Source organism: Calidris pugnax, unplaced genomic scaffold, assembly GCF_001431845.1.
Source record: "Calidris pugnax isolate Ruff unplaced genomic scaffold, ASM143184v1 scaffold111, whole genome shotgun sequence".
Lineage (NCBI taxonomy): Eukaryota > Metazoa > Chordata > Aves > Charadriiformes > Scolopacidae > Calidris > Calidris pugnax.
Genome location: NW_015090872.1, coordinates 4,354,013 through 4,373,811, shown reverse-complemented (window position 1 = coordinate 4,373,811; position 19,799 = coordinate 4,354,013). Strand labels below are relative to the sequence as shown.

Below are 19,799 nucleotides of genomic sequence, written 5' to 3'. Positions count from 1 at the left end.
GAGGAGCGCGCTGCTGGCACTGGAGCGGGCACTGGCCGAGCAGCAGAGGCAGCAGGGCATCTGCGGGCTCTGTGCCCCCTGCCTCTTCCCCCCCTGCGCCAACCTCACTCGCCGCTGCCCACGTGAGTCACAGCCCCATGGGCCCCACTGCCCCATCCTCAGGAGACCCTACCCAAACAGATCCCGAGGTCCCCACCCAAACGCTGCACAGGGTCCCTACCCAGATGCTGCTAGGGGTCCCTGTCTAAATACCATCCCATGCCCAGGAGACCCTACCCAAACAGACCCATGCCTAGAGACCTTTTCCAAATATTTCTTTGGGTCCCTACCAAAGCATCGCCCCATCCTCTATAAACCCTAACAAAACGATGCCCCGAGACCCTACCCAAACAGCACCCCCTCCCCTATAGGCTTTACCCTATAGGCTTTACTCAGACAGCACCCAGACTCCCGAAACATATCCCTAACTGCTAGAGACCCTACCAAAACACCACCCGGGGACTCTGCCCAAGCAGTTCCCCACCTTCTCTAGATCCTACCAAAACATCACCTGGAGCCCTACCCAAAACGTTGCCCGATTCCTTATCTCCTTCCCAGAGATCTCCCGCCCAAAAGATATCTCAGTACCCAGGATACCCTACCAAAATATGCCAACACCACAGCCCCATCATGCCACCCCAAAGCAGACCCTAATGTGGCCTGGGGGGAGTCAGGCAGGGAGGACATGGGGATGCTCACAGCCCTGCTATCCTTGCAGCGCCAGCCGTGCCCCCTGCCATGCCCCCCAGCTGCCAGGTCCTGCTGGATGCCCAGGCACTGCCCGAGCTGCCCCAGCGCAACTGGGCACTGAGCCAGGCCTGTGCCCCCTACCATCGCCTGTGCCCACCCGAAGGGGTCCAGCACACCTGCGCCCTGCTCAGCGCCCGGCTCTGCCGCCACCGCCTCCAGGAGTGCCGTGAGTGGGCACCCGCATCGCCCCTGGCTCTTCCTGGAGAGGGGAGACCCTACAATGGCAAACGGGGCATCCCCAAGGCACACCTGCGATTGCCAGGAGGGGATATGGGCCACTGGGGGCAACAGGGGGTGCTGGGGTGGGGACACCAGGGAGGTGGGGGTACGGGAGGGTGATGGGGGATCTCTGGTGGGATGGGGAGATTGTAGGGGACGGGAGGATCTGGGGTGAGATGCAGAGATTTGGGGGATGGAGGCATTGGACCTGATGGAGCAGACTGGGGGGGATGGGACATCAAGGGGTGATGGAGAACCTGGAGTGGGAGAGGGAAGTGTGGGGGAATGGGACAAGGTGGGGGTGACAGAGAGATTGGGGACACCGAGGCATTGGGTTGACAAGGACACCTGGGGTGGGACAGAGGTGCTTGTTCAGGATGATGGGGATCTGGGGGGGCACTGAGAGGAGCTGGAGGGAATTGGGGACAGCAGGGACATGGTGGTGACACTGGGGGAGTGGGGGTGGCGTGCTATGACAGCCTGTCCCTGTAGGGATGGCAGCTGTGGCTCCCGGCACTGATGCACCAGCGGAGGCGGCGATGCCAGGTGAGCTGGAACGGCCCTGCTGTGCCCACGCCACCCCCCCACCAGGCTGGCGGGTACCCCCAGCCCCCCAGCTGCCTGCTGGGCTGGGGGGCAGAGGTTAGCGTCGGCAGCTGCCGGGCTGCGGGGTGCCCCCGGCCCGCCGCCCGCTCGCCTCCGTGAACACGATGAAGCTTGACAGCACGCCCGGCGCAGCCTGACCCCCCTCCCGGGGGTCGCCCGCCACCCCCTCTGCCTGCCACAGCCATCCCGACACTGCCGTGCCCAGCCACCCCGTGCCCGCCCAGGAGAGGGGGTGTTCCGGCAGCGGGGCTGTGGGACAACCCCCCTCACCCTGGCTTTGTTCCCCCCAGGGAGCTGCGGACATCGTGGGGGCCCCCAAGCTAATGCCACAGCCCCCCGAGGACGGATCATGGGTGGCAGCGTGGCCCCACGGGGTGGCTGGCCCTGGCTGGTGTCGGTGCGGCTCCACGGGGAGCTGATGTGCGGAGGGGTGCTAGTGGGGCACTCCTGGGTCCTCACCGCGGCCCACTGCTTTGCTGGGTATGGTGGGGGCACAGCAGTGTAGGGATGCTGTCCCTACAGAGGGGGGCACGGGGTGGCACCCTTACACCCCCTTAACTCACTGTCCCCCCGTCCCACCAGGAACCGGAATGAGCTGGCGTGGACGGTGGTGGTGGGCGACCACGAGCTGGGCAAGCTGGATGCTGGCGAGCGAGCCGTGCCCGTCCGGCGCATCCTGCCTCACCCCAAGGTTGGTGGAGGTGGGCACCCCCCAACCTCCTTGTGCCTGCCCCAGACTGCCCCCCCAACACTCCCCTGTCTCCTTCCAGTTTAACCCCAAGACATTTCACGGCGACCTGGCGCTGCTGGAGCTGGCGGTGCCACTAGCCCCATCACCCACCATCAGCCCCGTCTGCCTGCCCAGTAGCCCTGCAGAGCCCAGCCCAGGCACTGCCTGCTACATCGCGGGCTGGGGGTCCCTCTATGAAGGTAGGTGGCACCCCAACACCCATGGGGGTCTGTGGAGCATCCCCTTCAGTGCTCAGTGCCAATGCACCAAGCCAGGGCAGGGGGGTGCAAAAGAGAGGGGGGTGCCCAGGCATGGAGGACTCCATAACGGGTGTCTTGCCCAGCAGAGGGGCCGGCAGCCAATGTGGTGATGGAGGCACGGGTGCCCCTGCTCAGCCAGGAGACATGCCGGGGTGCCCTGGGCAGGGACCTGCTGACCAGTGCCATGTTCTGTGCCGGGTACTTGTCCGGGGGCATTGACTCCTGCCAGGTAATGTCCGGGGATGGGGTCTGCCAGACCCAAAACTTGAAAACTCTCATGCATCTCAACCTGGCAGCGCTGTCGGGGTCCCACCTCCAACTGACACGTCGGCATCCCCCCTCCCAGGGTGACTCGGGGGGCCCGCTGGCGTGCCAGGACCCCTCCTCACACCGCTTCGTCCTCTACGGCATCACCTCGTGGGGTGACGGCTGCGGTGAGCGGGGCAAACCGGGCGTCTACACCCGCGTTGCTGCCTTCGTGGACTGGCTCAGCCTCCAGATGGACCGTGAGTGCCACCGGCCGAGACGAGGGGGGGACACAGAGGTGGCCACAGGCACCCGGGATGCTGCAGGGGTACATCACCCCGGGGAGGGGCTGAGCACCTCGTGACAACCCCGGTGCCCTCACAGCCCCCCTCGGCAGCCGAGAACCGAGCTGCTTCGACCTGCTGGCGCTGGCCCAGCTGCCTCCCGAGGAGCAGCCCCCCGAGCGTGCCCGCCTCTGTGCCTTCTATGCTGGGTCCTGCCGGGCCCCCCAGGGCCGGGCCGCCTGCACCCACCTGGCCGAGGAGACCTGCCGCGCCAGGACAAGGCGATGTGGTGAGCCAGGGGGGCCATGCTGGTGTGAGGGTGCAGGGAGGGACCCCGTTTCTGGTGGCATGGTCTGGTGCAGTGCCGGGGCCATGGCTCTCCTGCTGCACCTGCAGAGCTGCACTCCTACGCCCAGACCTTGGTGGATCTCCTGCGCCGGGCTGGGGACTTCATCCGAAACCAGTTTGACTTCTCCTTCCTCACCCACACCCTGCCCCAGCTCCTGGGCAAGATCTATGGGCATCTCTTCCCCCCACGCGTCCGCAGGGATGTCCCAGGTACCCTCCCGGCTTGGGGTCCCATCAGTCCCCCCTATGCCGGTGGCCAGGGCACCAGCAGCCTGCCCTGGCAGCCACATGGGATTCCCCTACCCCTCGTCCCTCTTGTTCCTTTCTTGTCCCCACAGGCCTGGCTGTGGCACGGGGCCAGTCCAGCCCCACAGCAGAGGGACCCCGGAGACCCCCAACCAGGTAAGACATGGTGGGCTACAGGGCACAGGGAAGCTAAAGGGTTTGGTGGCAAGATATTTTGGGGACAGCATTGGGGTCCTGCTCTTCCCGCAGAGGGAGGTGGACACAGCCCCCCGGGCTGCCCAGGTCCCACCAAGGACGTGCAGGTTGGAGGGTGGCCCTGTGCAGGGGATGGGTGCCACCGGGTGCCTGCCTGAGCTCTCCCTGCTGTGCTTGCAGGCGGGGTGCAGGGGGGCCACCCCCCTTCGCAGGGCTCTTCAGGACTGTGGGACCCCAGCTGCAGGACTGGGTGGAGGCACTGAAGGCCATGGCGGGGGGCAGCCCACCGGCACCCACCCTGGACGGGGGGCAGCTCCCCGGGGAGACGTGGCTCTTCTTGCAGGTATTTGTGGAGAGATGGGCTGGGGGGAGCCCCTGCCTGTCTGGTGACAGTGCTACCAGGGGCCAAAGCCCATCAGTCCCCCTGTGTCCCCTCCTGACATCCTTTGGGACCATTGTTCCCTGTGCAGCCATGGAGGTGGCATCTCCCACTCTGCTACCACAGAGGGGCCATCTCCCCCTGCCCAGCTGAAACCAGTACTCCCAATCCAACCAGTGCAGTGCTAGCCATGGGTCAACTCCACAGCTTGGGATCTGACCCAACACATGATGTCACATGTCCCCAGTGCCCCATCTGACACCAGCCCAGCAGTGCCCTGTGCTCTGCCTACTGTGTACCTTACCATGCCCACAGGTACCCCATGGGTGCCTCACTACCCACCCTGTCACCCTCTTCCCTTCAGCAGGGCAAGGAGGTGGTGGAGGAGCTGGTGGGACAAGGACGCGCCTTCCTCACCCAGCTGCGGGCAGAGCTGGAACTCGGCACCACTCTTGAAGCCACAGAGCTGCAACGGGCACCTGGAGAGCTGGCGGGGACCCCCATGACAAGCCGTGAGCCCAGGAGCCTGGGGGGGCTGGGGCTGATGGGCCAGTGGGGTGTCCATCCATGTCCTGGCCATGCCCACTGGCCATGTCCCCACCAAGTTTTTCACACCTCTTCTGTTGGTAGGGTCCACACCGAGGGAGAAACGTGAACTGGTGCCCACAGAGCTGCCAGGGGTGGAGGAGGAGGAGGCAAGTGCAGGCAGAGGTAAGCACCCCACAGCCCCTGGCCACTGCGGGATGCCACCTGCCACTATGGGATGGTGGCAAGCCCAGCCTCAGCTCCGCACTCCAGTCCCAGGGCTAACTGTCCCAGGTTGGTGGGACAGCCCTCAGCCATACCTTCCTCCACATGGACCCTCTGCCCCTGCTCCCCCAGTGTCCCCAGAGCATGGGTGCTCCTCCCTGGGGCAGGCAGCAGCATGGTGCCCCCGTGGCTTGTCCCACCCCTCAGTGCACCCCTGATGTCCCTTCTCCATCTCTCTTCTGCCCACCCTGGTCTTGCAGCCTGCCCCGGCCTCAACGAGTCGGTGGTGCGGGTGGGTGCAGTGCGGGAGCTGTACGCCTGGGTGCTGCGGGTGCCCGAGTCAGACCTGGCCATGACCTTCCAGGAGGTGAGTGCCCCATCCAGCTGCTCTGAGCCCCCTGCCCCAGCAGCCAGGTGGTGCCACCCCCAGACCATCACCATCCTGCCATGCCCCTGCCCACTCTGGGACTCACAGCGTTGTCATCTCCCCACAGATCCTGGTGGACTTGGGCTCCAAAAACGCCAAGGGGCTGTACCGGGCGCAGGTGCGGGCCACGGTAGGGGGCCGCCCCACGGCCTTCACTGGCCTTGTGGGGCTGGAGAGCGACTCACTGGCCCGCAGCATGCCCGGCCTTGTCGCTCTGGCACTTGAGACACTGAAAACCTAAAGTTGTCCATGGTGTCCTGGGTCATCATGCCAGCATGGGGACAGGGGAGTGGGGCAGGGATCTCTCATGTCCTTTGAACACAATTCCCTCCCTGACTCAGGCTCATCCACCCCTTTGTCCCCCATCGTGCCTCAGTTTCCCTCTTCCCACCAGCACTGCCCAACATCCCCCAAGCTAATGGGGTGCGAGGGGGCACCTGGTGCATCTCAGATGGTGATTACACCCCTCCTCTCCCCTGGGACCCTCATCTTGGCAAGCCTGCCCCCCTTCCCTAGAGATTGTTATTTATTTGTACAGAGAAAGGTTTATTTTTCAATAAAGAAGGGCTCTATTTTCCAGTAGCTGGCGAGTGTGAAGCGAGTGCTGTGCTACATAGTGCCAGCAAGGCGGGCACCAGCGGGCGGACTTTCCACAGGGGATCCCATTGCATCCCCCTTCCCCTTCCCCTGTACCCCAAAGCAACGCCCCCAGCCTCGGTTCCTGCCCCTGGGCATCAATGGGTGCCAACCCCTCCTGCTTCTGGGCACCCTGCCGCCCCTGAGCAGCATCACGTGGGGAAGGGACTGCTCCTCCCAGTGCCCAGCAATGCCTGTGGTGGGGTGCCGAGAGGCAGGGTGATGGGCTGACACCCGTGGGGCCGGCGAGGCCAGCTGTGCCTGCCTGTCTCCCCTTCTCCAGGCGCGGGGGGTGCCGGAAGAGAGGGGTGGGAGCCAGTATCCGGTGCTGGCACCCTTCCCCCTCGGCACCTGGCACCATCCATCTCCTGCTCCGGCCGGCAGCCGGACATCCGCTCGGCCAAGCCAGGCGGGGAGGTGGCCAGGGCCTGGCACTGCGTGAGGGCACTGAATGGGGGACCTGCCGGGGCGGCTGGCCCTGCTTGGGGCGCTGGTGCTGTCGGGTGAGCGGGGCCCCAGGGTCTTGGGCACGGGGTTGCCTCACTGGGGGTGGTTCTGGACCCCCTCGATGGGGTTGGTGGGGGGTGATGGTGGTGGGGTCCAAGCTGGTCACAGGTGTCCCCAGGGATGCATTTTGGGTATCGCCTGGCTGAGTCCTATCACTGAGCATCCCCCGCACTTCTGTCCTGGCTGTGCCACCCAGAGCCTGGGGCTGGTGTGTGTCTGTCTGTGCACAGTGTCACTGTGTCTGTGTGTCCCTCTGTGTGCCTGTCTGTGTGCGGTGATGCATCTATGACCACGTGTCCCTGCATATACCGGGTCCATGTGTGCCTCTGTGTGTGTGCATCCACCTGCGTGCACAGTGCTACCCTGTCTGTACCCACACGTCTCGTGTCTGTGTGTCCCTGTGTGTCCTGGGTCTGTATCTGTGTGTCCTGGGTCTGTATCTGTGTGTCCCTCTGTGTCCGTGCCCACATATTTGTCCCATACTCACGTGTGTTCGTGTACCCACGCGTGTGTGTCATTCCTGTACCCTGTGTCCATGCCTCTGTGCAGCACAGACATGCAGTGTCCTGGCCTCCTTCTGTCTCCTCCATCCTTACACCACCTTGTCCTCACCAAACATCCCACTGGGCCCAGTAACCCCCCTAGCCCTCCAGTTTGCCTGACCCCACATCCCTAGGTGGGCTCTGCGTGAACCAGGAGGAGCGTCTCATTCACCACCTCTTCGAGGAGAAGGGTTACAACAAGGATTTGCGCCCCGTCGTCTCCACCGACGAGGTCGTGGATGTCTACCTAGCCCTCACCCTCTCCAACCTCATCTCGCTGGTGAGCCCCAGCAGACAGTGCCCACCGTGGGGTAATCTCCAGCCATGCCTCACCCTCAGGGCTGGCTGGGAAGGGGGAGCCTTGGGGCCACTGTCCTGAACTGGTGAAGGTTGGGGATCCTGGGCTGCAGCGGAAAGGCTGCTGGCCATGGCCCTGGTGTCTCACTGCCCCATGCTGTCATTGCAGAAAGAGGTGGACGAGACACTCACCACCAACCTATGGCTCGAGCATGTGAGTAGGGACAGGTGTCATGGCACCAGTTGTGCCCTGAGGCATGGGCAACGGGGTGGGCCAGCATGGTGATGGGGTGACCTGGGCATCCCCCTTCCAGGGCTGGACCGATTACCGCTTGCAATGGAACAAGTCTGAATTTGGGGACATCGAGGTGCTCCGCCTGCCGCCGGACATGCTGTGGCTGCCTGAGATAGTCCTGGAGAACAAGTGAGCTGTGCCTCAGTTTCCCCTTCTGAGTCCCCTGAGCTGTACCTAGGGCTTCCTCTGACCCTCACTGGCCCTACCATCATCTTGGTTTTCACTCGGTGCAGCAACGATGGGCTCTTTGAGATCGCCTACTACTGCAACGTCCTCATCTACAACACGGGCTACGTCTACTGGCTGCCACCCGCCATCTTCCGCAGTGCCTGTCCCATCAACGTCGACTTCTTCCCCTTTGACTGGCAGAACTGCACCCTCAGATTCAGGTGCTGGGGGGCAGCTGGGGCAGGGCAGGGGTGGGCAGCAGGGCGGGCATCCCAGCCCCCTGCTGCCAGCACCTGCACCTGTTGGGGCACAGCAAGATGGGGCTTTGTAGGTGACTTGGTGGCCTAAGTTCATCATGCTGGAGGTCAGGGTGGGTGGGTGGTGGCTAACAAGCAGCAGGCACAGCCCCTCACTGCCTGTCTTCCCCGGCTGCGGGACAGCTCACTGGCGTACAGTGCCCTGGAGATCAACATGCACTTGAAGACGGATAACGACCCGGAGACGGGCAAGGATTACCCTGTGGAGTGGATCATCATCGACCCCGAAGGCTTCACCGGTAATGCTTGTGCTCTCTGCTATGTCCTGTGGCAGCAGGACACCCTGTACGGGGCTTGGGGGCACCCTGCCACGGAGATACCCAAATACCCGGGGATTTGGCACCCATCCCACCAGGCTTGGAGTTACCCAGACCCAGGAGGGGGAGGCTGGGGTGCTAGTGGGACTGGTGAGGATGGACGTGGTGGGGCCCCCCCATGCCATGCGCTGTCCCATATGCCCTGGCAGAGAACGGGGAATGGGAAATCATCCACCGCCCAGCCCGCAAGAACATCCACCCTGAAAACCCCCCTGAGACCAGTGAGCACCAGGACATCACCTTCTACCTCATCATCAAGCGCAAGCCACTCTTCTATATCATCAACATTGTCACACCCTGCATCCTCATCGCCTTCATGGCCATCCTTGTCTTCTACTTGCCCGCTGACAGTGAGTGAGACCCACAGCACCCATGTCGAGCATGGGGGTCACCCTGTGGGGCACCTCCATGTCCCACATCTGCACCAGGTCCTGAAACATGGGACACCCCAATGCCCAGCATGGGGACATCCTGGTACTGGGACACCCTCACACAGGGCATCCTCATCCCAGCCAGGCACCCTGGCAGGGGCACACTTGGGCACAGGACACCCTATGTGGGACCCTGGGGTACACCCATAATAGAAAACCCTCCATGGGGCACTGTATGGTGGGACACTGGGAAAGCAATCTTGGCACTGGGAGGGGGACCTGGAGCAGGGTTTACCTTGAGCTCACCTGCTCTCCAGGTGGTGAGAAGATGACCCTGGTGATCTCGGTGCTCTTGGCCCAGTCCGTCTTCCTTCTGCTCATCTCCCAGCGCCTGCCTGCCACCTCCCACGCCATTCCTCTCATTGGCAAGTGAGTCCCAGGCACTGCTGAGTGCAGCGGGGACATCACAGGGCCCTCAGGCTGTCAGAGGGCATCTCTGCCTGTGCCCAGCCCCTGTGGCAATGCCAGACCCAGGTGTGTGCCCCCCACAGGTACCTGCTTTTCATCATGCTGCTGGTGACGGCTGTGGTGATAATCTGTGTTGTGGTCCTCAACTTCCATTTCCGTACCCCCAGCACCCATGTCATGTCTGACTGGGTTAAGGAGGTGAGCGGGGTGCTGGGCTGAGGTGGGTGACCTGGTGGGTGCAGGGATGGCACCATGCCCTGCAGAAGACATGGGACAGCACAGCCCCAGCATTGCGTTGGGATGTCCCATCTGCACCACTCCAAGAGATTGAGTGCCCAGGTTGAGGGCAGAAGGTGAGGACAAGGTGTCCCAAGGGGGTGGCTGAGGGACCTGATGTCCTCTCCCTGTGTCCCAGGTCTTCCTGGAGAGCCTGCCTCGCCTGCTGGGCATGTCGCAGCCGGCCGAGAGCCCAGTGGGTGCCCCGTGCATCCGGCGCTGCAGCTCGGCCGGGTACATCGCCAAGGCGGAGGAGTACTTCAGCGTCAAGTCCCGCAGCGAGCTCATGTTCGAGAAGCAGTCGGAGCGTCACGGGCTGGCCAGCCGTGTCACCCCCGCACGTGAGTCACAGGCCCGCCATGGGGACACAGGGAAGGGCAGCAAAGTGGGCTCTCCAGGGGGAGCAACCCTTCAGAGCCATCTCACCACCTTCTTCCACCCCAGGTTTGGCACCGCTGGGCGCGGACACAGGGGAGGAGCAGCTCTACGAACACATAAAACCTGTCATTGATGGTGCCAACTTCATCGTTAAGCACATGCGGGACAAAAACAGCTACAACGAGGTGGGGGCTGTGGGCATGGTGGGGGGTGCACAGAGGGGGGGTCCCTGTGCTGCTGTGCCCCCAACTGCCCAGCTCCTGGCTTCCTCCCCAGGAGAAGGACAACTGGAACCGTGTGGCCCGGACCCTGGACCGCCTCTGCCTCTTCCTCATCACCCCCACACTGGTGGTGGGCACCCTCTGGATCTTCCTCATGGGCATCTACAATCATCCCCCACCACTGCCCTTCGCCGGAGACCCCTATGACTACCGGGAGGAGAACAAGCGCTTCATCTAGGGGAGTGGGGGGAACCCATGTGCAAGCCCCCCCTTTGTCTGCCTTGGCTGGGGAAAATAAAGCTGGGTACTTCATGCCATGGGGCACTGAGATGGTGGCTGCTCTTGCTGTCCCCCCCGGACACAGTGCCCACCCTGAGCGCTGGGTGTGTGCTGGGGAGGGTGATGCCCACCCAGGGAATGGGTGCTGTTGGGTGTCCTGAGCATGGTGGTCCTCAGCTGTAGCTGGAAGGGAACAGAGAAGATGTGGTGGCACCAGCCCTGCTACACCCATTGGGTACTCGGGATGGGATGGAGAAGGGGATGGACCCCCCACCCCAGCACTGCACCATCCCCTGCAGACCCACTGCAGTGGGCAGAGATGACATCAGTGCCTACATCACCCCCTGTCCCCGTGACCTCCCCCAGCCAGACCCATGAACGTCCCCCCCCCTACCCAGCATACCCCATCCCACAGCACCCAACTGGGAGCCAAGAAGAATGTCTCCTTCCCCGGCTCAGCAGCAAGACGCCAGGGCTCCGGTTTCAGGGGGCACAGCTGACATCCCCCCACCGGCACTGGGACAGCTGTCACATCCTCTCCGCTGAGCCAGGAATCTCATCCCCCCTCCCTGGACCCCCCTAGACAGAGCCTGGCAGGATTTGGACGGCCAAGGCGGGCATCACTCCCCAGGCTGACATGCTGCAACTTGCCTGCCCCTTCCCCACTCTGCGCCCCGAGGGCAGCCATTGCCATGGTGGGGGGGGTGGAACAGGGCACTGCTGGGGGTGCTTGTGGGGGGACACCCCTCTTCCATAACCCATGGGTGCCTGGGTTTCCACTGCAGGAAGATGCACCCCTCTGGGGGAGACATGGGGAAACTGAGGCACAGCCCTCATTTTGCCCCCAGACCCAATTCCACCCTCCCTGGCACAAGATACCAGAGGAGCTTCCCAGCAGACTGGCATCATCCCGCTGGCAGGGGGGCCTGTGGGTGGTCACCCAGCCCCCCCCCCCAGCCCCCGTGGCTGCTGGGAACAGCTGACGGTGGCGGGGGACAGCTGTCCTGTCCCACCGGGCGCCAGGCCCAGAACATCGCTGCGCGGGCGGCCGAGTGGAGCCCCAGCCCCTGTGCCACCGCCATGCGCTGCCACGGCCTCCTCCTTGCCCTCTGCGCCCTGGCAGGTAAGGGGTGTCCACCCCGGGGGGGGAGGCCTGGAGGGGGGGGCACATGGTCACCCCTTGCTTTTGCCCTTGGGGGTTTGTCACCCATGGGTGTAGAGGACCATGCACTGTCCCACTGGGTTGTCCCCATGCTGGCAGCCTGCTGTCCCCGTGTCCTGGCCCGGAGAGGCCCCTGGGGTGAGCAGGGTGGGGGATGTGGGGGGAAAATGGGACACACACACCCCCCCCACTTGCATGCTGGGACACTGCAAGGCACACACAGCCATGTGTGCACACCAACACTAACACACATGTGGGCATCTTCTCCCTGTGCACACCCCATGTCGTGTCCTCCCTCCCCACTGGCAAGTCCCCAGGGCACTGGTGACCCCACCGTCCCCACCTCGGGGTGCCCCCGCGGCACATGCTCTCCCTAGGCGTGAGCTGCAAGAACCAGGAGGAGAAGCTGCTCCAGGACCTCATGGCCAACTACAACCGTAACCTGCGCCCGGCTCCGCGTGGGGACCAGATCATCGACGTGACCCTCAAACTCACGCTCACCAACCTCATCTCCCTGGTGAGAGACGCCCTTCCCCTGGTCCCCACAGTGGGATGAGATCTGCCCCTACATGTGGGGCAGCAGGCAGAGACAGGCCTGGAACAAAAGCCATCTCCCCCCTTCCTTCCTTCCTTCCTTGCCAGAACGAGCGGGAGGAGACCCTCACCACCAACGTCTGGATCGAGATGGTGAGACCTCTTACCTCCAGGCAGGAACTCCCCTCCAGGTCGTGTTTGCATCTCAGAGTGACACTCTGTGGAGGACTGGCACCATAACCTTTTGTGGGTGCCCCCAACTGAGCCCATTTTGGGGGCAGCATGGGACAGGCAGTTCACAAGCTCCCTTGCCTTGGAAGTTCCCTTGCCATGACCCCCCCCTTTTTGCTCCCCTTCCCCCAGCAATGGTCTGATTATCGCCTGCGGTGGGACCCCGAGGAATACGACAACATCCAGCTGCTGCGGGTGCCTTCCACTATGGTCTGGCTGCCCGACATCGTCCTGGAGAACAAGTAGGTGACAGGGTAGTGGTAACACATCCCCACATGGGGTGGCAGTGGCCCCCCAGGCACAGTTTGGGGCTGAGCCCACCCTTTCCCCCGCAGCATTGACGGGACGTTCGAAATCACCCTCTACACCAACGTGCTGGTGTCCCCCGATGGCAGCATTTACTGGCTGCCCCCCGCCATCTACCGCAGCGTCTGCTCCATCCACGTCACCTATTTCCCCTTCGACTGGCAGAACTGCACCATGGTCTTCCAGTGAGCACTGTCTGGGCACACATGGGCACCGTGGCTTGGGCCATCCAGCAGGTCCTGCTGGGACACAAGGGACCGACATGGGATGTCCATCTTTGCCCCACAGCAATGAGTCCCAGGGCAGACCAGTGTCACTTACCTGTTCCCTCACACCCTGCTGGTGGTGGAAGGCATCTTGGCCAAGCCAAGCACCCCAAAGCAGGGCTGAATGTGGCCAGCATGACCTGGTGTATGCCAGCCTATGTCACCCCCTCCGTCTCCCCCCAGGTCCCAGACCTACAGCGCCAACGAAATCAACCTGCTGCTAACGGTGGAGGAAGGCCAGACCATTGAATGGATCTCCATCGACCCTGAGGCTTTCACAGGTACCACCGTGGTTGTCCCAGTGGCACAAGAACCTCCTGCCATGAGGGGCACCCAACACGTCTGGCGCTATGTCAGTGGGTGCCCAAAGCAGGGCCGTGGGGGGCTTTTAGCAGCTCCCCCCATTACACGTGCACTTAAGTTATTAGTGGAAGTGGGAGTGTGGGAGAGATTTGTTTGTCTAACCCCCCCGCCCCGGCTCGGGGCTCTCACCGCCTGGCAGCCGCTCCCGGAGAGCACCGCTCCTGGGAGCTTGATTGATGCTGGGAACGAAGCTGTCACGGCCAAACGATGACGTTTTCCATCACATTTTAATTGCATATTGAAGGAACAAAATGCTTTTCGGGCGGTGAGATTTATTTTTTCATTACCGGCCCGAGCTGCGATCTTGATTGGGAAAAATCTATCGCTCCCGCAGACGGCGGGAGAAAACAGCACGCCGTCACCCGGCGTCACGCTCGGCTTCCCCCCGCAGTGCCCTGGGGACAGGGAGACGGGGGGACTCCAAGCCCCCCCACAACAACCTGGGAGCCCCCACGGGGCTCGAGGCGCCTCATAAGCGCCCAGCTGCCTCCTCCAGCAGCTTTTAGGGGTATTTTGCCCAGGCACGCTCTGTGGTGCTCATCTCCCTCCTCAACTCTAGCACCTTTCCCCACACCACGGCCAGCCTGGGTGCCCCATGGGGTCTACACTGAGCACCAGCCCTCCCCTTCCTTCCCACCCTGGGCCAGGGGCCCGGCAAGCCCCCGTGCCCCCAGTGGGGCAGCGGGACTCATGTGGCACCACCACACGGCAGAGAACGGCGAATGGGCCATCAAGCACCGTCCCGCTCGGAAGATCATCAATTCAGAGCACTTCACCCCAGATGACACCCAGTACCAGCAGGTCGTCTTCTACCTCATCATCCAGCGCAAGCCACTCTTCTACATCATCAACATCATCGTGCCCTGCGTCCTCATCTCCGCCATGGCCGTGCTGGTCTACTTTCTGCCCGCCAAAGGTATGTGCTGGTGCCATACCCATGGGGTCATTGGGATGTCCAATAGGGGCTGGGACAGGTGAGGAAGGGCTCATTGTCCCCTCTGTGCTTGGGGATCATCAGTGCCATCTCTCACCCACCCCTGTGATGTTTGAGGGGACGGCGGTGAATTTCCAGGTATCTCACGGTTAAAGCCTCGTGGCAGGACTTGGCCAGTTCAGCTCTGGGGTGGGGGATTTTTGCCAAAGGAGGGCAATGCCCACACCACTGCCCTGTGCCAACCTCTGCCTTCTCCCCCTCATTGGCAGCGGGTGGGCAGAAATGCACCGTCTCCATCAATGTCCTCCTGGCCCAGACTGTCTTCCTCTTCCTCATTGCCCAGAAGGTGCCTGAGACCTCCCAGGCTGTGCCTCTCATCGGCAAGTAAGTGATGGATGGGGGTGCCAGCCCTGCTGCCATACCATACCAGTGGGATCTCGGGGTGCCATGCAGAAGCCCAGGGACAGGACCCTGGGCCAGAAATAACCCCCAGCCCAGGCAGGGCTAGCACAGGGCTACCGTGTGCCTGTGTCCCACACTGCTAGTCCTCAGTTTCCAGCCCAGGAGGGCATCAAGAGAGACTTTACATGCCCACAGCTCATGGCTCAGCAGCCCCATCCATGTGAGGCTCTGTGCCCCCTCCCCAGGTACCTGACCTTCCTAATGGTGGTGACAGTGGTGATCGTGGTGAACGCTGTCATCGTCCTCAACGTCTCACTGAGAACGCCCAACACTCACTCCATGTCCCAGAGAGTGCGCCAGGTACCCACCATTGTCCCCCTTCCCCTTATACATGAGGAATGGGGTGGGTATTTGGGGACCGAGGCCATGTCCCTCACTCCTGAGTGCAAGTCCTGGCACAAAGGGGGACCCCACAAGGTGTCCCCAAGGGACCACCAAACCCCTCCAAACACTGGGGAGCTGTGGGTGCCAACACACCCAGCATCCCAGTGGCACAAGGGTATCCCATGGGGATGCTCCAGGAGATGCAGGGGGACCTGAGCACACCCACTGGGTGCCCTGGGCAGCGTTTGGGGGGTCAGGTCCCCATGGATGACGCTGTGCCCAGGTGTGCCTGCACCTCCTGCCCCGCTACCTGGGCATGCACATGCCTGAGGAGACATCAGGGCCTCCACGAGCTGCTCGGAGACGCAGCTCCCTGGGCCTCATGGTAAAAGCTGATGAGTACATGCTCTGGAAAGCCCGGACCGAGCTGCTCTTCGAGAAGCAGAAGGAGAGGGATGGGCTGATGAAAACTGTTCTTGAGAAGATTGGTGAGTGTGCCTGGGGGGTTGGCATCTCCCTGCGAGGCTGGGTGGTGCACCAGTTGCTCACCAGCGTTCACTGTGCCCTCCGCTGCCTATAGGACGGAGCCTGGATAGCGGCAGTGCCCAGGACTTCTGCCAGAGCCTGGAGGAGGCAGGGCCCGACATTCGTGCCTGCGTGGACGCCTGCAACTACATTGCCAACGCCACGCGGGAGCAGAACGACTTCAGCAGCGTGAGTTGGGGCCAGGGCGGTGGGGGACCCGCACGGGGGGCAGCCCTCACCTACCTCTTTGTGTCACTGGCAGGAGAGCGAAGAGTGGATCCTGGTGGGACGGGTGATCGACCGCGTCTGCTTCTTCATCATGGCCTCCCTCTTCGTGTGTGGCACCATCGGCATCTTCCTCATGGCTCACTTCAACCAGGCGCCAGCCCTGCCCTTTCCTGGGGACCCCAAGAAGTACCTGCCGGAGTGATGCCTGCAGGGCACCCCCCAGCCCTCTTCCACCTGCCAGGGGCTGGGTGGCCACAGACCAGCCTGCCCGGCTGAGACCCCTGTGGGCACAGCAGCTCCTGGTGCCAAGCACAGCACTGGAGGACTGGGGGTGGTGGGGCTTGGCCAACCCCCACACTGGTGGTGACAGGGAAGGGGGGAGCACGGGGTGGCTCTGCTTGTGCTAAACGCGGAAGTAAAGCCCACAGCAGTCTCATGAGGCTCTGGTGGCATCATTGCTGCATGCCCACTCATGGGGTTACCCCCCTCGGGGCAGATAATTCCTCCCTCCATTTATGCCCTGGCCATGGCTCTTGGGGGCAGCTTAGGGTGGGAAGACCCTGGGTCACCAGGCACCCAAACCCACTCAGGGATGGGTGCCCCTTGACACCCACCCTGCTATGAGCATCATTACACGACTCCCTCCCCCTCCGTCCCTCCTTGCCCCACAAGATCATCTCTGTCAAGCACAGCCCCTTCCCCCCATCCCAGCAGCGCCGCGTCCCCCCCGTGCCCCTCACTGACCTCTGGGGCCCCTGCAGCTTTGTCCCTGCTGGTGGGGGGTATGCAGGAGGTCAGCCTGGGAGCATCTGCCCCTCTGTGGTCCAAGCTCACGCCACCTGCGCCTGGCTCCAGGACATGCTGTGTCTCCATCAGCCTCGCCATCCCAGCTGCAGCTGCTGGGAGGAAACCAGTTGGCTACTGCCCACAGCTGGCTCCTGGCATCGCCTGCCAGAGGCGATGGCACTGTGGGCATGGATGGAGGAGGGAGGCAAACACCCAGGACTTCTTGGACACCTGCAGCCTGGTCATAGCCCAGAGCCACCCTCTGGCTGTGCCAGCCTGCCCCTGCTCTCTGCAAGGTGGCTTTTCCTGTCCCATTCCCAGGAGGTGCGCGATGCCCATGGCACCGAGACCAGGTGGATCGAGTGCTCCAGGTTGGCACCTCGAAGTAGGCAGGGATGGTGTCCACCAACACAGGCAGGGGTACCCAGAGGAGCTCACCAACCACCCAAGTGTCATGGCTAGGTCCTGCCTCCTGTCCGGGTCATCTCCCTGTGGGCATGATCCGGGTGAGGTAACCAGGTCCTGGGCACTGTACTCGTCCCAGCCACAGCCTTCTTGCTGCTGAGTGATGGCACCACACAGCACTCCTTCCCCCCTACAGCCACCCCATGGCGATGTCCTCTTCCCAGCCCCACAGTGGCTGAAGGGACAGGTTACCCTGGCCCAGTGTCCCCAGCCCTGCAAGAGCCAGGACCTGCCATCAGCTGCCCAAACCACAGCACCAGGCACGTCCCCTGCCCCTGGGCTCTCCCTCCCCAAGGATATGCAGAATTAACAAGCTCCAGTCCGTCTTTGCCTGGTCATTTCCCACCAATTCCTGGTTCCTCCTCGCCCTGCTGCTGGTCTCCAGGGCAAGGGGGCTCTGAACAGGGCCAGGGACTGTCACCCACTTCTCCCCACTCCACAGACCTGCTGCTTCTTCCAGGGGAGCTCAGTCCCCAGCACAACCATTCGGCACAGCTGGAAAGGGATGTGCTCCTCCAGCCTGCCAGGAGCACACGACTGAGACCATGTTCTCCACCATCCCCAAGCAGTGGTTTTACCTGCCCTCAGGAGGTCCCTGGGGTTTATCACCACACCAGTGACAGGGACAAAAACAAAGAAGGCAGCAGCTGGGATGCCCCAGGCAGCATGTGTGTCCTGCAGGAACCAGTGGGAGAACACCTTGCAGGTCATCCTGCCGGAGCTGGCGAGGTGCTGGGGAGAGAGGACATCCCCCTCCCAGCACAGCATCAGCCCCACGTGCCCATGCCCCATCAAGAAGCGCTAAGAAGGGGAAACAACCCCCTCCAAGCATTTCCCAACTGCTCCCCTCCAAAACTGAGGACTCTTTTCTGTCTGTGGGATGGGAAGCAGATTTCCTCCTTAGCCCCAACTCAGAAACACCCAGTGGACCCCCACCACTGCTCTCTCAGTCCCCCAAGCCAAGCCATCAGCTCCCACTTGATCAGTTGTAGCCAGAGACACCCAGGGTCCAGGAACCCACCACAGCACAGTATCCTCCGGGGAAAGAAAACCCCTGGGGCTGGACTCCAGGGCTCAAAGGAGTTCAAAGTCCTGCAGGTTTCCCTGAAGTCACCTGAACAAGTGTAAGGATGGACAAAGCCTTCAGGATGAGGGGAGCAGGGAAGGTCATGACTCACGGCAGATTTGGGGCTCTCACAGCTCCAGGCTTGCTTCCTGAATGAAGAGGATCTGAAACCTTTTTCTAGAGCGTGACAGGCTCCTTCCCCTCCCATGCAATCCTATGGCTGTCTTTTCACCATTCTTATCAGCAGGACACAGGAGACCACAACCCAAAAGCCCTGCTCAAAACCTAGTCTGGCTCCATCCCTCTCCAAGCCAAAGGAGGTACCAAACCCAGTGCTTGGCACGGATCAAACACCGCTTTTCTCCCGACCTCAGGAAAAGCTGTAGCCTTAAGGAGGACAAACTCCACACCCCACGCTCCCTTCAAGGCTGAGTAAGAGGAACCAGTGCCGAGTTCCGCCAAATCTCAACCACGGCGGCAGCAGGAAGAGAGGAAGAGCCCCCCAGGGAAGGGCTCTTCCACAGCTCACTTGCAAAGCGTATTTACGGGCGAACACAGCAGGACTGCAGCATTTTCAGATTTAATAGTAAGCCTGCGCTCATCAGCACCAGCTTAGACGCGGGGCATCAGAGGGGAGAAGTGGGCGAGTACATGAAATAGCAGAGGTGGACGCGACGCGCAGCTGGGCACAACAACAGGACTAAAGCCCTAAGTGATGTCATCTGCAAGAAGCTAAATGCACTGTGGATAAAAGGAGCCTGCAGCTAGTATTTCAGCCTTGCCTTGCAAGGCTATTTTTGCTTAGATTGCCAAAATGTAATTACAACTAAATCCCCCCTAACAAATACCAGAGAGCAGCAGGGGAGAGCTGTATTTAAAAGGAATTTTAAGTAGCCGCCGTAGTAGTACCTGATCACAGCGGGGAAAAACAAACTGCGCCTGGAAAAGAGCATTTAGTTGAAAGCTGGTGACAAAACAGGTGGCAAGAGCAGGAACAGCATGGAGTCTGGAGAAACACAGAGAGGGATGCCACCTCAGCCGGGGGAACTGTCCTGCTCCCTTCCCAGCCAGGTGCCAGCAGGCACAAACGGCCTGACCATAGGGAGCAGTTAGTCATCGCCATCAGAACGCTTCTGGAGACAGCCCAGGACTGACACCCTCAACGTGGAAAACAAACCCTTTGGAAGACTGAATATTTTAGATTGTTTTCTCTGCCAGTCCTGGCTGCTTTGAGTCTAGACTTCAATAATAACACCAGGAATTTGCAATTGGGGTCATGAGGCTGAAGGCCTCCCGGTCCCCCAGGCCGGTAATTGTCCCAGACATGGGCCACTAGTTCTGCGGTCGTGACCAAACTGGCCCAAGCAGCCCCTTCTCCTGGGGGACTGCACAGAGGACACGGGGCAGGAGACGTGCCCCATCTCTGGCTGCAGCCTCCCCTCCTGGGCTCGATGCAAAGGCTCTATTAAAAACGACAGGCAATCGTGCGATTCCCCAAGGAAGAGGGGAAAAGGCTGGAGCTGTTAATGAGTACAATTAGCGTTGTAGTCAAGCAGAATCAGAGGAAATAATTAGCTCCTATTGTTTCTGTGGCAT

At 61.9% G+C, this 19,799-nt stretch overlaps 3 protein-coding genes across 4 annotated transcripts; all 3 read left to right on the top strand.

Annotated features, from left to right (window-relative positions):
- Positions 1 to 5,907, top strand: PRSS56 (protease, serine 56). Its single transcript, XM_014945819.1, has 16 exons — positions 1 to 122; positions 758 to 955; positions 1,501 to 1,554; positions 1,905 to 2,094; positions 2,197 to 2,305; positions 2,385 to 2,544; positions 2,691 to 2,833; positions 2,951 to 3,110; positions 3,235 to 3,423; positions 3,531 to 3,692; positions 3,821 to 3,884; positions 4,104 to 4,266; positions 4,667 to 4,814; positions 4,933 to 5,013; positions 5,313 to 5,419; positions 5,547 to 5,907. Exons 2-16 carry the CDS (start codon positions 778 to 780, stop codon positions 5,718 to 5,720), a joined length of 2,082 nt encoding a protein of 693 aa, XP_014801305.1. The 5' UTR covers positions 1 to 122; positions 758 to 777; the 3' UTR covers positions 5,721 to 5,907.
- A 391-nt stretch (positions 5,908 to 6,298) lies between these two features.
- CHRND (cholinergic receptor, nicotinic delta) lies at positions 6,299 to 10,584 on the top strand. 2 transcript variants are annotated; one of them, XM_014945820.1, is made up of 12 exons: positions 6,299 to 6,618; positions 7,299 to 7,444; positions 7,631 to 7,675; positions 7,776 to 7,885; positions 7,990 to 8,145; positions 8,365 to 8,480; positions 8,708 to 8,908; positions 9,247 to 9,358; positions 9,481 to 9,595; positions 9,813 to 10,014; positions 10,118 to 10,236; positions 10,328 to 10,584. In XM_014945820.1, the coding sequence occupies exons 1-12, from the start codon at positions 6,567 to 6,569 to the stop codon at positions 10,508 to 10,510; spliced, it is 1,557 nt and encodes a 518-aa protein (XP_014801306.1). In that variant the 5' UTR covers positions 6,299 to 6,566; the 3' UTR covers positions 10,511 to 10,584. The 2 variants fall into 2 exon arrangements, with proteins under 2 accessions (XP_014801306.1, XP_014801307.1); XM_014945821.1 differs by lacking the exon at positions 8,708 to 8,908.
- Positions 10,585 to 11,568: 984 nt separating this feature from the next.
- CHRNG (cholinergic receptor, nicotinic gamma) lies at positions 11,569 to 16,209 on the top strand. The gene is made up of 12 exons (XM_014945844.1): positions 11,569 to 11,674; positions 12,091 to 12,230; positions 12,356 to 12,400; positions 12,611 to 12,720; positions 12,814 to 12,969; positions 13,234 to 13,331; positions 14,126 to 14,329; positions 14,617 to 14,731; positions 14,995 to 15,109; positions 15,417 to 15,621; positions 15,714 to 15,847; positions 15,921 to 16,209. The coding sequence occupies exons 1-12, from the start codon at positions 11,632 to 11,634 to the stop codon at positions 16,086 to 16,088; spliced, it is 1,533 nt and encodes a 510-aa protein (XP_014801330.1). The 5' UTR covers positions 11,569 to 11,631; the 3' UTR covers positions 16,089 to 16,209.
- Positions 16,210 to 19,799: the final 3,590 nt, after the last annotated feature.

Bases quoted from the DNA above. Each gene is read 5' to 3' on its own strand.
- PRSS56 (XM_014945819.1), top strand. From the start codon at position 778: ATGCCCCCCAGCTGCCAGGTCCTGCTGGATGCCCAGGCACTGCCCGAG. The intron at 956-1,500 runs GTGAGTGGGCAC...CTGTCCCTGTAG, and splicing joins CCACCGCCTCCAGGAGTGCC to GGATGGCAGCTGTGGCTCCC. The intron at 4,267-4,666 runs GTATTTGTGGAG...TCTTCCCTTCAG, and splicing joins AGACGTGGCTCTTCTTGCAG to CAGGGCAAGGAGGTGGTGGA.
- CHRND (XM_014945820.1), top strand. From the start codon at position 6,567: ATGGGGGACCTGCCGGGGCGGCTGGCCCTGCTTGGGGCGCTGGTGCTG. The intron at 8,146-8,364 runs GTGCTGGGGGGC...GCTGCGGGACAG, and splicing joins AACTGCACCCTCAGATTCAG to CTCACTGGCGTACAGTGCCC. The intron at 10,015-10,117 runs GTGAGTCACAGG...CTTCCACCCCAG, and splicing joins CAGCCGTGTCACCCCCGCAC to GTTTGGCACCGCTGGGCGCG.
- CHRNG (XM_014945844.1), top strand. From the start codon at position 11,632: ATGCGCTGCCACGGCCTCCTCCTTGCCCTCTGCGCCCTGGCAG. The intron at 12,721-12,813 runs GTAGGTGACAGG...TTTCCCCCGCAG, and splicing joins GACATCGTCCTGGAGAACAA to CATTGACGGGACGTTCGAAA. The intron at 15,622-15,713 runs GTGAGTGTGCCT...CGCTGCCTATAG, and splicing joins AACTGTTCTTGAGAAGATTG to GACGGAGCCTGGATAGCGGC.